The sequence below is a fragment of the Astatotilapia calliptera genome, chromosome 2, assembly GCF_964374335.1.
Source record: "Astatotilapia calliptera chromosome 2, fAstCal68.1, whole genome shotgun sequence".
Taxonomy (NCBI): Eukaryota; Metazoa; Chordata; class Actinopteri; order Cichliformes; family Cichlidae; genus Astatotilapia; species Astatotilapia calliptera.
This window is the reverse complement of record NC_137423.1, coordinates 34,173,571-34,189,050: the sequence shown is the minus strand read 5'-3', so window position 1 is coordinate 34,189,050 and position 15,480 is coordinate 34,173,571. Positions and strand designations below refer to the sequence as shown.

Here is a 15,480-nt window from a genome sequence, read left to right as displayed (position 1 = left end):
TCAACATGATCTGCAAATAAAGATTCTGAGCTAAAATAAAATTGAGTGAAGTGAATTTGAGGTTCAGTTCGCATTAGTTATGTCCTCAGTGGCGACGCGGCTGCATTGCCAGCTTTTAGGATTATTATTAGATCTTTTCACTTCAGTCATTGAAGCTTTAATAAAAGCAAGAGTTACAATGGATCAGTGGGAAAAGGGAGATATCAGTGGATGGGATGAGGAACTAGTCTCACCGCTACAAGCATTTCATTTCACTTTATATATACATTACTTTGAAATCCTTGATAATAAAGTCATATTTTTCATCAGGTAAGTATCTGGGAGCTGAGGAGACCAGCTGCAGGATTTTAGAAGATGAATGTTGTCCCTTTCTTGTCTGATATAGAATTTTATCTGCTTAACAGTCCTGGACCTTCTTTGTCATATTATTTTTTCCATTTTGTTTTCAAATGGTGAAAGGTCTGGACTGCAGGCAGGCTAGTTCAGCACCTGGGCTATTTTACTATGAAGCCATGCTGTTGTAATAGCTGCAGTATCCAGTATAGTTCTGTCTTGCTGAGATATGTAAGCCCTTTCCCCAAAAAAGACGTCATCTAGATAGACCAACATATGTTGGTCTAAAACCTGTATATACGTTTCATCACTGATGGTGCCTTTCCAGGTGTGCAAAAGCTGATTATGTCCCCATTATAAAACTCTTCTATAGTCCAGAGCATGTTTTCCAAAGGTAATTTCAAATTACGATTTGTCTGACCACATAAGTTTCCCACTTTGCCTCAGTCCATTTGAAAGGATCTTTGACCCAAAGAAGATGGTGGCCTTTGTGGATCTTGTTCTTCTTTGCATTTGTTGACAGATGACAATTTCTGGAAGCGTTCCTGTGCTCATGTAGCGATTTCCATGATACAGTTGTACCTGTTTAAATGCAGTTTAAACAGTCCTGTTTAAACCCACCTGATCCAAAGATGGTGGATTTCCCAAACTAATATTCAGCCTTTTCTCTTATACACAGATTTCTTCAGATTCTCTCAAACTTTTGATATTATGATGTGCTGTAGATGAAATAGTCAAACTCTTTGCAGTTTTACATCAAATTAACTTGTTCTGAAATTGTTCCACAATTTGTTGACAGGTTTTTGCAGATGAATGAACCGCTGCACTTCTTTTCTTCTGAGAAACTTCCTCTAAGATGCTCCAGCTTTTTCTTTTTAATATCACTTACATTTCCAACTCCATGTTAACTTTTTTGAGACGTATTGCTGCCATCAAATTCAGAAAGAGCTAATATTTTTCATGAAATAGTAGTATGTTTCACTTTAAATATTTTATGCGTTTTCTATGTTCTATTGTGAATAAAATATGGGTTTATGGGCTTTGAAGATCATTACATTGTACATGGTGTCCCAAAACCTTTGGAGCCGGGACTGACAAGTGCACTTTTTACATTAAAGTCAAGAAAACACAGGACACAGGATTACTCGACCACAGCACCTTATTTGTGTGACATTTCTTCCAGTTGTTATTAATTTTGTGCCAAGGGGGAAGTAGCATGGAAATAAATAGTGGAGGCATTGCTACTGTTTGTCGTAGCCCTGAGGTATTATCATCATACAGTTTACATTCATCAAACCTGATAGCCCGCCCACGTTTATTAGATCCATGTCATGCAGTGTGGATTGGTTGCTGAAATCTCACAGCTTGTAGGAGCCTTCAAGTTTGAAAAATATGTACCACGGTGAATTGTTGAGGCAAAAGTTAATTTTTTAGCTCTGCAACACCAAAACAGTGTGCCATCTGTGAAGCATGATTGGTTTGAGTAGCATCAGATCTTTTAAAAAAAACATTCTCTATTTAAGGTGAATGTCAGGCATAAAAGTATGACAAGTTTTCAAGTTTATGTATACCACGGTCGCCAGGGTGGTTCTAATTCAAAGAGTAACACCGCAGGGAGAAGGATTGCTTTTAAAGACGCCACTGATACTCTTATCTGTTGGATTGGCAAACACAACAAAGAAAAATCATTATTATCCATGTGAAGTCACCATTTCAGATCTTACGCTTGAAGAGTCCGAACCTGACATAACCCTGAGATTTTTCACCTGTGAATGAGTATAAGACAACTCGTCTTCCAACAGTATGTCAACTTTTCTGCTTTAAATATTTCCAATATTACATCATGCCAATTTTCTATTGTTGATGGGGTAGGGTTTAGCCATTTTCTAGTAATAGTCTTTTTACTCCTACAACTTTATATCCCTCCTCAGCATTAAGCAAGGAACATAACCAAGGTAAATGGTTTCAGAGTTTAGAGGTATTTGTTTTTTAAAAACACTGTTTAATGTCTTTTGAATGTCAATCCAAAACAACTTAAGCTTTGCTTAAGCTTTGGGCAGTCCTAAAATATAGGACTGCCCATATTTGTCTTGATGTTGGGCTTTGAAATATCTCATTATGGTGATCTCTGCAAGTCAAAGAGTTAGCTGAAGACCATTGGAACTGGTCTTCAATTTTGATTGGTTAGTCTGAACTGGGTCTGACTATGCTGCCATTTCTCACAAACCAGAACTGCAAATCCCATCATCATGTCTTGCAATTATTGAAGAAACAATTAATTTAAAAAATATGTTTACAAATTTTACAGGAGAATGTCAGAGCAACAGTTCATGGCCTGAAGCTTTGGAAGGGTTTGCTGATGCAACAGTGACCCAGTGCACGCAAGTAAATCAACAATTGAATCGTTAAAATGCGAATAAAATTTGAAAGGGCCGAGCCAGAGCCCTGACTCTTTGACCTGCAGTGAGCTGTAAAATCACTCAAAGAGAAATTTGATCGCGCTATCGGCCCTTCTGGCCAACACCAGTAGGCGGTAGGTGAAGGTCCTTGCCCAAGGACACAACGACCGAGGCTGAACTGAACTGAATGAACTGAAACAGCTTTGTTAGGAGGAATGGTTACTCCTCATCACCGATAAGGCTCATAAGTACCACCATCCTGAAATATATTTATATTTATATGACTATTGGCCAATAGATTCATATTTTGCACTCACTACAAATTGCTACCAGCACCTGCCTTAAAAATCCAGCATTGGTCAGGCTCTAGTTAGTACTAAACCTTGGCAAGCACAAGTCATTAATAAAAGCTGTAGTCTGGTGTGCATGAGTTCCCGCAGGCCTACAGAGGGAAAAGCTGTTGAGAATAATAAACCAACCGCATAAAGGTGCTCTGATAGAAATAAAATGGGAAAAGCCTTCAGTGAGGCACAGTTTTTATTTTAACACACACTTACACTTGAATCTATGTCGCTATGCTTCTTTTGTTGAGCTATTCATTCATTTGAAACTCAATCTGTGCAGCTGGGAAATTGTTCTTTTCTCCCCCAACTTCTTTTAGTTAGTTTTAATTTTGCGGAGATATGAAGACGGGAAGGCAGATAATGTGCAACAAAGGTTATTGAACTGCTCTTGATTAGGTGTTGTTCCAGGTACGAAACCAGATCCTACTGAGAAATGAATTACTGTTCAGCTTTTATTTCATCAGAGTGCAACTAAAAGATTTAAAAGATGTAGAGAGAAGAAGAAAAAGACATAATTTCCTCCAGGCTGATACAATGTCTGTGTCATTTATATTGAGCATTCACTTTCAAACTAAACACACTGCTTCGAGACCATTTTGTCCATTTTTCAAGACTGTCATTTTATAGAAAATCAATACCCGTAACCTTCACTTGTAAATAAATAACAGATTTAGAAGCCTCATTGATGTTGACTACAGTTTGGCTTGCCTCCTAATTAAGACTAAAGAGAACCTAATAGCCTAAACAACAAACAGCGGTGGGCTTCGCCCGTGCAATTAAGCCCACATTTTTAATACCAAGTTGATTAATTTCTTTAATCAAAGTCAGTGTTACCCTTGAAATTGAGTCACTTTTAATTATGCTGAAACACAAAACAGAAGCTGCTGATACTGCTCTGTGATAGCCTGTAGAAATTTCGCAGGCATATTAATGGGCAGGTGATATAATATAGGAGTCTGGTTTCAGATGATCTTTTGACAACAGTCTGTGTAGACCTGCATATTATCATGACAGGTGGAATTTTTCTCGAGCTTTTCCTCCAGCGTGCTCAGTTTTATTGACATGTTTACTTCTGTCAAAGATGCCTCCCCTCGATCAGTGGTAGTTTATTCGACAGGCGGCGGGGGAGCTGGAAAACTTCCAGATTTTCTTGGAAGTATTATTTTTAGAGTTCTGATTTTGGTCACCGTGGCTGTTTTATTAAGCCCGAGTGTACGAGTCGACGATTAGAGACTTGTTTTCACGTTCACGTGGAATACCTTTGCGACTGAGCTATGAATTTGAGTCGAAGTGGCAATTTGGAGTATTGTCCCAGATTTGCTTCGGTTTGTGCTTTATTATAGCTCACCTCACCTTCTTCTATTAGGCGGTAATTTAAATGCTGGGTTTGTGGCCCGTCATTTATCAAGCATGTTTTAACAAAGTGCTCTCACGCAGTAACTCTACGCGGCCCAAACAAATTGCTCTTTCTGTCTACTCCTTGTTATCAACGAAGCTGTTGCCAGTAATTGCCGTAGGAATGTAATATTCCGCCTAAAGAGCAGCTCAAAATTGTGTCTTTTCCTTTCAGATTACTTTGGCTTTGATTTGATTATTCACAGCAAAAGCATTAAGCTAGCTCTGATTGAGGCTTTTCATGCAGCCTTGAACCATGTTTTCCTGCTTCTGCGCTGTTAATGCAGCTTCATTCCTTGACTCTAATGTAAATTGTGCTGGATGAAACGCACAGTCAGTGCAGTTTTGTTGCCTTATGTAGGTCAGTTCTTCTCCAGCGTTCACTGCTTGGCCTTGTGATGAGTGATTTCATTTTGCGAGGGAACTGCAGTTTTATTATTCATACTCCAACAGAGATTGGAGTTGCGGTGCATTAAAGCATGACGTTGTCATTTCCCCGCTCGTAGAGGCGTTATTCCCTTTGCTCCAAATTGGAATTAAACCCAACATGTGATGCTGGCCCTAACTGTTTAGGAACAGCAACCCTCACCACACTGTTAAGCCTCACTCTCTGTGGATGGTGCAGTGTGTCATTTTATTGGTCAGTTACTGTGTTTTTTTTCCCCCTCTGTCAAATTGATGTTTGAGTTATTTAGCTAAGCTTGCCAGTTAAGCATTCATGACTTTTTCATGAGTCATTGTTTGATAACAGAAGTGGCTTTTCTCACTTCAGATTTAATGCATACTGGTTCTCTGCATTTGTAACTGCCTCCAAAATTGATCTGACTGCCAACAATTTTCTACAATGAAGTAGCTGAGCACATTAGGTGAGTACTGTGAAATTGACCTCAGAAAAGTAGCAGCGTATGTGAGTCACATTGTAAAGACAGCTATTCAGGGAATCCAGACTAAATGGATTCTATTTGGGACTCTTTCTGCAGCGTGCGTATAACCTTAATGCCCTTACAAATATTGCCTCACAGTGGCTGCACTTTAACGGCTGCTGGATAATCAGCAATCCACACAGAATCGCAACTTTTCTTGGGTGTAGCTTCCCACTGTTTGTTGCTCTGAAGCAGCGTGAGGTCCCATATATCTTTCTGGTACTGTCTTTTCTGTTGATCTAATTGGATACCCTCTGTTGCCTACAATGAATCATTGCTGGACCCCTTCCCTCCCCTCAAGTACTTATTTTTATTGAATGCAGGGTTCCCCTGAATCACAAGTCTCAACTTTAAAACTTGTATTTGTCCCTTGGCTCCAGTCAATGATCTCCCCCCAACCCCCCCCCCTCCTTTTTCCCCCCCCTACAGCTGTGTCAGTATCACTTTTATTCCAGCAGGGGATTATAAGACTCCTTTTATGTCTTTTGCTTCCCCAGAGAAAGGCCAGGAGTTCAGGCCATTCTTCCCACTCTGCTAATTGTCTCCTGATTTGGCAAATGCATTTTAAGGTGGAATGAAGAGAGCCGACCCCTCTTTGCATTCGTACGAGGCGGTGACACATCCGCACCTTCTCAGTGTATTTTTATGAATACACATCCCTCTTCTATCCTTGACCTCTACAGATGCAGGGGAAGCTTTGACGGAGCACAGACAGTTAAGTCTCAAACAGAAGTGAGGCGATGGAGGAGTTTTTGGCATGCACTCCATGATTTTTTCTTTTTTCTTCTTAGTGAAGTTTAAATCCTGCTAGTTCTTAGGCTCTCCAACGTGGCAGGCATCTCACTCAGCTGCTGATCCACACTGCAAACACCTCCAGGAAAGTGGCTCTAACTGAGCCGATCGAAGGCAAAGATTTTTTTAATTACTCGCCTGCTGCAGAAGGGAAAGGCTCGGGTTTTGCCTCTGGGTATTCGTATCGACTTGGGTGTATGATGTTTTAATGAGCCTGGCGTGTGAATGATTTGTTGCTGTTGTATATGCTCGAAAAACCTAATTTGTTTGTTTTTCTTGTGCATTTTCAGTGGATGGATTCTCAGTTGACTTGGAGGAAGATTTAAGACTTTCCAGACAGACCAGGATGTCAAAGATCTCCAAAGCAGCCAAGGCCGTGAAGAAATTGGATACAGGCAATGTAATCCGGGCTATAGTGAGGTCAGGACAGGCTGCCCCTGGACCTCCGCTAGGCCCCATTCTGGGACAGGTAAAATTACTCCTGATTTCACTTCTTGTTCTATCTGTTCGCTCTGAGTAATCACAAGTATTAACTTAATTGAAGGAGCAGTGCTTCATTTTATCAACCGACCTTCTGAACACAGCACTCATTAACCGCAAAGCAACCCGATCCTTTCCTATTTTCACTTTGCCAGTCACATAGTTGCCTCTCTGCCCTCAGTCACCTCATCGTACATCCCCACCTCCACCTCCTTCTCCTCCCTATTCATATTCCCATTCTTATTCTAGTCGCACAGCTCTATTGTGCAGGTGGGTGCCACACACTGCCTCAGTCTGCAACTATTTTCTCACAGTTTTCAGGCCAAACACACCAACACCTCCACCCACAGCAGCACCTGTCCATATACATTAGCCTCACTCTTTACAAGCCGGCTGATGAAAAGGGATTGAACCTGCGAAGGTTTTGTCTTAAATTCTTCTGTACTTCTTTCTGCTTCAATTGCTCCACAGAGACAGCTGAGGTAGTCTTGTTTTTTATTGCTCGGGGATGCACCACTACAACTTTTTCCCCACTGATGCCAATTCTGACTAGAAAAATTTATGAATTGGCCGGTACAATAATAAAATAAGTCAGCAGTCCTCGAGCAATGAGCAATGATCAAAGTGAAGAGAGCGGGTCAGAATAGCAGAGGCAGAATTTACTTGGCCATTCACTGCTGATGCTCTGTTCATTAACCTCCTCTTTGTTTCTGATCACAAAATTGCATCTGCGTTGAATTTTTCTTGTAAAGTTTAGATTTTATTTTATGCCATAAAAGGTTCTATCTGCTGCAGCTTTAATAGCCATTGAGGAATTAAAGTTTAATTGTCCTTTGAGAGATAGAAAGAAAGCAACCCAAAGGCTCATTCTCTACATACAAATGGTTCAGTTAGCCTCTTTAATGGACAGTACTCATCAGCCGTGGATGCTGTTGCACACTTGGAAACCAGATCAGTTCTCACAGCTAATCCATCTCCGTGACATAATGACGACACTCAGACAAGAGAATGGAAAAATGTGCATAATTGCCAGAAAAGCGAGCGCCACATGATTTATAATATCACGGAAGGTAGCTTTATAAGTGAAATCAATCGAAAATATCGTATTTCTCTTAGATGACATCATCAATAGCTGCACCATTACTGTAGCTCTTCTATATTCTGTTGTCACCAGTTGAACAACATTAACCACAACATAAAAATCTGGTGGCTGCGCACTGCTTCTAATAGCTTAAATGCAGGTCATTCATTTACTTACCAGGGTTAGTAACGAATAGCTTAACTTAACCTGGTCTCTATGACAGGCCAGGACTTACATTTGGGGCTTAAACCCCAAAGATTTTAGATCATTTTAAACACTTTTCTCTATGACAAATATTTTCTCCTATTTAATAATAAAATAAGCTAACTTGATCCGCAAAGATAATGACAACACACTAACAAAAATGTTGTGTCTTCCTCCCCCAACCCCAACCAGTCGTGGCAGATGGCTGCCCCTCCCTGAGCCTGGTTCTGCTGGAGGTTTCTTCCTGTATAAAGGCTGTTTTTCCCTCCCACTGTCGCCAAAGCGCGTGCTCATAGGGGCTCATATGATTGTTGGGGTTTTCTCTGCTTTCTTTGTGATAATGTAGGGTTTTTGCCTTACAATATAAGTAACCTTAAGGCAACGGTTGTTGCAATTTGGCGCTATATGAATAAAATTTAATTTAATTGATAAAATTGTTTTTACGCTAAAAAGCCAAAACTTTTAACATTTTGGCATCCTGATCTCACACTTTATGTGTTTGATTAAAATATACAATCCTATTACACAGCTTGAATGCTAGATTTTTGATGTTGATGCAGTAGCGTTTTGATCACTGAGAAAAAAACATTGGTCAGTGTTTTTCTTATAGATTTTCATGTAGCAAAGCACACAGTTGCTGCATTTTTTTTTTTTTTGGCTGGATATGAATCTCCCATTCACACCCCAAACGTGCTCTACTTGATTGAGATCTGATTTTGATATGGCACGACCTTTCTGACATGGTGCGTTATCGTGTTGGAAGCAGCCATCAGAAGATGTGTACACCCTGGATATAAAGGGATGGATATGGTCAGGAACAATACTGTACATTTAAATGATGCTCATTTGGTATTAAATCTCTACTTGCCTGAACCATTGATGCAAGCCAGGATGGATCCTTGCTTTCACGCTGTTTATGTCGAATTCTGACACAGAAATTGTAACTCGTCAGACCAGGCGATGATTTTCAAGCCTTGTATTGTCTAGTATTGGTGAACCCCTGCGAAGTCTAGCCTCAGTTTTCTGTTCTTAGTTACTGGGTTGACACCCTCTGCGCTCTTCTGCTGCTGTAGCTCGTCTGCTTGTGTTGTGCGTTCAGAGACTTTGTAACAAATGGTTATTTGAAGACACTGTTTCTTTCCTGTTATCTTGAAGCAGTCTGGCCATTCTCCTCCGGCCTCAACAATGCATTTTACCCACAATTGCTGTTCACTGGATATTTTCTCTTTTTCAGACCATTCTCTGTAAACTGTAGAGATGGTTTTGTGGGAAAATTGCGGTATTCTGAAATACTCAGACGAACCTGTCTGGCACCAACAACCACGCCATGTACAAAGTCACTTAGATTTCGGCAGGTTGTCTTGACCATGTCTACATGTTTAACTTTTTCTCCCTTACATATGACACTTGACCCCTTTAGTCTTAACGACACATCAGTATATATGAATAAAGTCGTGACTTAATGACCATCAGCTTTTCCGAGGGTAGCTCTAGTAATCTGTGTAGGCAGAGATCACTCCCACTAACCTTTGACATGTCATGTGATTAGATATCTGTATTAATAAGCTAATGAGAATTTCCTTCCAACATAATATCTGTATTGTTTCTATGCAGATGACAGAATTTTTTCTCCCCTACAGTCTAGTGAGTTTTTCAGTTACTCGATTTTAGAAATGAAAAGGAAGGACTGTCTTAAACCCGCAATAACAGCTCACATGATTTAGTGGAATAAAACTTGTTTCCGGCTTCAGGGCTTCTCGGCTCTACAGAGAAACTCGGCATTGTTAAAGTCATTGCTTCTGGCCTTGATTTAGTTTTGCTGCTCTTATAGTGGTGTTTTACAGTCCCATAATTGATTTAAAAAACAGTGCTGCACACTGCCTCCTCAGCACCAAACAGAAACAGTTGGCACAGTTTGCTCGTGAACTTTTTAAAGCATGTACAACTGAATGGCCAGAAGGAATATTGGATTTTTAAAAACTCCAACTCCAAATGAATGCTATTTATATCCTTATCTGTGGGTTGTGTAAATAAGCAACTGTTTGCTTAGGTTTAGATATATAAACTCGAGAGCTGATAATCGTCACGTTAAGATGTTAATACAGATTTTAGAAAATATGCTTCATTTTTGTAGTACAGCAATGATGATTCCTTCTGGAAAACAAACAATTGTATTCTTTCTGTCCAAAAATAAAGTAAGTGGTGGATCTATGCTTTCATCTGAGAGCACTTTCCGCTGCTCTCTCATTGTGCAAGTGGTTGGCACAGTGGCTGGATCCATATATTTGACTTGACACAGATTTTGCACCAGATGCCTTTCCTGACACAACCCTTCCATTTCTGTGCATTTGGGACTGGCACAAGTCACAAACATTGATCTGGCACAAGGAGTGCTCGGGCTTCTGACCTCCTGAGGAAGGGTTTGTGTCTCCTTGAACCGGAGTGCTTTCGCATGTAAGGCACATATGTTAACCACTGCACCCTGGAGCCACAGGATCTCTGCTTTCATCTACCATCTTTTATCATCTGCTCAGAAATATAGAAGCCAAAATTGAACTGCTACCATGTGTAAGAGAGACTGGGAAAACCCAGTTTTATCCTCTCTTTGCTGTTTACCAGTTAGATGTATAATTGATTTTAAGATTTTTACCGATTATATTTAAAGCTTCCTTCCCCTGCAGCTACACTGGAGACCCTGAGTTCCCCTGAGCTAAAGCTGCGAATTAAGAAACTCGCTCTGGCTGTCAGTCAACTCTAAAGGTCATTGAGATTTTACATCTGGCACATTTAGAGCAATTTGGGAGCTTCAAAGGTTAATTGAAAATGAACCTTTACAGCTTTCTGTCTAATTTTGTGTCTAACATGAGACATTATAAATTTGAAGCATTTGATTTGAAACTCCTTTTGTTTTTTTTAATAGAAAGATCCGTGTTTGTGACTGACAGTTGACATATTTTTACTGGCAGCTAACCATCAGACATGCATAAAGACTCAAACAATAGCAATCATGTATTTATGAGCAATCATCCTCCTCTCTAACATCTTCTTGTCAGAGTAACGTGAGTATTGATGTATCTGCATCACTGGGGAAAATGGCATTTTTATATATATATATATATATATATATATATATATATATATATATATATATTATTTTTTTTAAGTTTTCTTCTCCCTGAAAGCACTGTTTCCTTTCCCAAAGATGTTACGGTTCAAATTTGCTACCTTTAAAGATGCTTGGATTTTTGAAACCTCACTCTGACGCCGAAACTAAGAATAGTGGTTTCTTTACCAGCCTCACCAAGTATGCAGTTTCGTCTTCTCTGCCTGTCTTTGTTTGTATGGCCTGTTTCACCTTTGAACACTTGTTCCTCGCTGTATCTTGTCAGAATATTCTGTTTGAGCACGAACTGTGTTAAATAATGCATACGAGACTCCACTGAGTCTATTTTATGCGATTAATTTGAGATTTTCTTACTTTCTCACACCACACTTGGTTTTTATTTTTAAAGCTTTCTTTTTAACCTCCACATTTAAAGGTTTTGATTTCATGGTTGCAGTATAAATACACAGTAGCTGCAACATGAGACAAATGTAGTTCTATTTAGGATTCAAGGTTATATATCTGTATATTATATACTGAATCAATACCTTAATCTCACACAACGTACAGTGTCATCAGATAGGATACAGTGAGCTCCAGTGACTGTTTATAACTCAACTGTTATAAAAATACAACACCTACAGTTTTTGTTAATTTATTAATTTATTTTAAGGCTGCAAAGTATGGTAACTTGGTAACAAAATGGATCTAGCTTTTGTTGTGCTGTTTCTGGAAATAGTACTTTGGTGCAGGAACAGCAGGAGGGTACTGGACTGGAATCCAGTATTGGGGTCTTTCTGTGTGGGAATTGATTTTCTTCCCATATTTGCATGGATACCCCAGCTTCCTGCCACCATCCAAAGACATGCATGTTAGATTTACTGGTAATTTATAAATTGATATAGATGTAAATGGTTGTCTGCCACTCTGTGTTAGACTGTGATAGACTCTGCCTCTCACTGCATGAGCACTGTGTTAACCTCCAGCCCCCCATGACCTTGAATTGGATAGGTGGAAGACAATGGATAGATGAATATAATGTAAATTGATGCCATCAACAGGTTTTTGGATTGCAATTTTGAAGCCTTGTATGGTGCATTTTTGGTCCGGCTATCCTGGTATAATTGGAGCTAGTCTATATTTACACAGCAGCACGGTTGACCTGGGAACTTATCAGCTAATGGTAGAAAACCACTTTACTTTGCTAAGAAGGGTCATATGTAAATCTTTATGATATTAAATGGGGTGCTAATTTTGGCTACTTAATTTGGGCTTAAAACAAAAACTATGTACCTGAACAACTGAACATTACGGTCCTGGAGTCTCACTCATCCGTCAATGAAAATAACCACGCCCCTAAATCTAGAATAAGAAATAGACTCATCTGACCTGGAAACCTTTTTCCAATCATTTGTCCACTTTTGGTGAGTCTGTGTGAATTGAAGCCTCAGTTTCCTGTTCATAGCTGATGGGTGTGGTCTTCTGCTGCTGTAGCTCTTGTGCTTCAAGGTTCAATGTTTTGTGCATTTGATGCTCTTCTGCATAGTTTGGTTGTAACTTGGGGTTATGAGTTACTACTGCCTTTCTACAAGCTGCAAACAGTCTAGCCATACTCCTCTGACCTCTGACAATGACAAGTGTTCAGTGGATATTTTCCCTTTTTCAGACCTCTCTGTAAACCCTAGAGATAGCTGTGTGGGAAAATCCCAGTAGATCAGAAGTTTCTGAAGTACTCAGAACAACCTTTTTGCCATTTACAGCCATGCCATGTTCAAAATCACTTTAGTGACCAGTCTTGCCAATTCTGACGTTAAGTTTGAACTTTGTCTTCACCGTGTCTACGCGCCCTAAATGCTGCCATGTGATTGACTGACTAAATCTTAGTTTTATAAAGCAGTTTAACCGGTGTACCTAGTAAACTGTGCGGTTTAAACACTTTGCGGAATATTTAAATAAGAGAATTTAATTCCCATTAACCTCTGTACATTTGTCATGAATAGAAAAATTGACTATACAGACCAGAAATTTAAATCCCTGTGGGGGGTTGTGTGCTTTTGGAGGCATGCCCAAGTGGCCCTTTGAGGAGCTGGGATACTTTATGGGTGGTATTTGTCACTAATTTACAGTTTCGATTAGGCACAATTAAAAAGGCCATGTTTTTTTTTTCTTTCTGGAATTCTTTAAGGTCACTAATACACTGATGACGAAGACACTTTTATCCAAACAGCCCTGGGTTATCAATTTTTGACTTTCATTTTTACAGCTCTTACTGAACAAATCTGGGGATGTTTTTCAGGTATAAATTTAACAGCAGATAGTGTAGGGCTTAAGGGATTAAACTGCATTGCTGTCAGGACCTCTATAGTAAAAGGGAGGTTGTTATTTCCATCTGCAGTAATTTGTGTTTGGCTCTGTTCCCCAACTTTTCATAAACATGCAGAAAGCCAGACCAGAGGAGAGCAGCAACAGTAAGACCCGAGCAGATAACAAAGCAGCCCTCATACTGACAAACAGCTATGACATCAGTAAGGTCAAACACACATGAGGGTGGAACTAGGAAGGAGGTGGGTTGCAAAGCAGCTTGATGCTCTGGGTAGACAAAACTTAAATAGTGTGCCCTATATAAAGCTTACAAACTGGCTGAATCTTTTGTATCAGACCAACTTCCAGAACGGGATTAAATTTAGTAATAACCAAGTAAATTTACTTACTGTAGTGCTACATCGAGGTATAGTGAAGAGTTAATTGTACTTTTGACAAATTCCATTTTATTTCCACATATCTTCATTTCAAATTTATAACACTTTTTACTCTGCTGCTTTTTTAGCTTTACTTTCTTTGCAGATTTAATAAAGGATGTGATAGGATGAGGAGCTCAAAGTAGAGCCGCTGCCTCTCCAAAACGAAATGAGTCAGCTTACATGGTTTAAATATCTGTCTAGGAGGCTTCCTGGACACTTCTTAGATTAGATATTTCAGGCCAACAGGAAGAGGGACCCAGCGAGACCTGACACTCGCTGGAAAGATTGTCCCTCGGCTCGCTTGGGAATGCCCCGGTGTCTCCTCTGTAGACCTAGACCTAGAGGCAGGGGCTGAGGAGGGTGGTGTGCTTAGAAAAAGGATAACGGATGCAGTCAGGAAATTAATCATAATGCATTACTTGGTTTAGTGCGACTAGCAAATTATAAAGTAGCAAATGATCCCCCATTTGTAACAGCTGCACCACGGATGAATGATTACACGCAGATGCAACAATAAGCATAATCTAATTCGGTGTTATTGTGAAACAGACTACCCTGCATAAGTTACACTTAAGTTGATTTTGATGCTTAATTGATGCTCATACTCATGATCCAGTCATATTTACTTTAACAGGGAGACGCTGGCATTATTTTTTTTTCTTAATATTTTCCTCCCACACTTTTTAGAGTGCAGTATAATACAGAACTGCAGCAAATCTTCAAATTTGAAAAAGTGTAATTATCAGCAAATTGGCACTAATTGATTTGACATAACGATTTTTTTTAAATTCTCAAAGTGGTTAGTATCTAACTTTCTATTAAGTGGCAGATCATTTCGACCTTTGTTCTTTTTTTCTTTTCTTTTTTTTTTTGACTTTATGTAATTTCGGCATTACGTAAATGTCACCTTAACGTCTGAGACCTGTATTAGTATGCGTTTGTCTCCACTATTGCATTGCATATCATAAGAGTCTCAGATTCTTTTGCATCATTTCTTTCTGTTAGAGTATACTTTGAAGTTCTCTCCAAAAGCAGCATTGCTGATGGTGTGCGTGCTCTGATGAATGATTTAGACATCTGTCTGTTAAATGTGTCTCTTTTTTTTGCCAGAAGAGATGGGCATGAGCTCGTAGGCATACTGTAGCTGTCGCCGCGTCAGGGGTAATGAGGTGAGATGGGCTGCAACGAAGTGCTCAACCAAGCAAAACAAAGCCATATGTTTGTCTAAAGGTGCCGCCTTCTGGACTGTTTGAGATGTCATTGTTGTCGAAGCAGCATGTTGTGTGTATTTGTCTCTGTCTGTTCTCTTGTTCCATCAAGCTCACTGTGTGTGTGGAGCAAACGCTAAATAAATGGCAGTCAGCAGCCACTCTGCTTCAGGCAGTAGCCCCGTTCCTTTAATCTTAGCCAGCCTCTCCCCCTCAGCTTTTTTTTTTTTCTCCTTGTCTCTGACTAACCACTCTTGACAGGGGAAGTGCAGAGAGGTAGGCTGCCTGTCGGCTGCAGGGCAAATTTAAACAAACGAGAAAAATAAAAGAAGGAATACAAGACAAAAAAAGGGAAAAGTGACAGCTCTGGTACATGAGAATAATTACAGGCTAGAGTGAAATTAGCACAGGCGAGAGGAAGGGAAGGATAAGGAGCACCGGAAAGAGCGGCAAAAGAAGAATGGAAATAGGTGCGTA

The 15,480-nt window shown here is 39.8% G+C and overlaps 1 protein-coding gene across 1 annotated transcript in view; it reads left to right on the top strand.

Moving 5' to 3' along the window:
- Nucleotides 1-15,480, top strand: part of mrpl11 (mitochondrial ribosomal protein L11) — a 58,539-nt gene that overhangs the window by 13,134 nt on the left and 29,925 nt on the right. Inside the window, exon 2 of the mRNA XM_026144283.2 lies at nucleotides 6,477-6,655. Within this exon, the coding sequence (XP_026000068.2) occupies nucleotides 6,533-6,655 (123 nt within the window). The 5' untranslated portion in view covers nucleotides 6,477-6,532. The remainder of the gene's footprint in view (nucleotides 1-6,476; nucleotides 6,656-15,480) is intronic.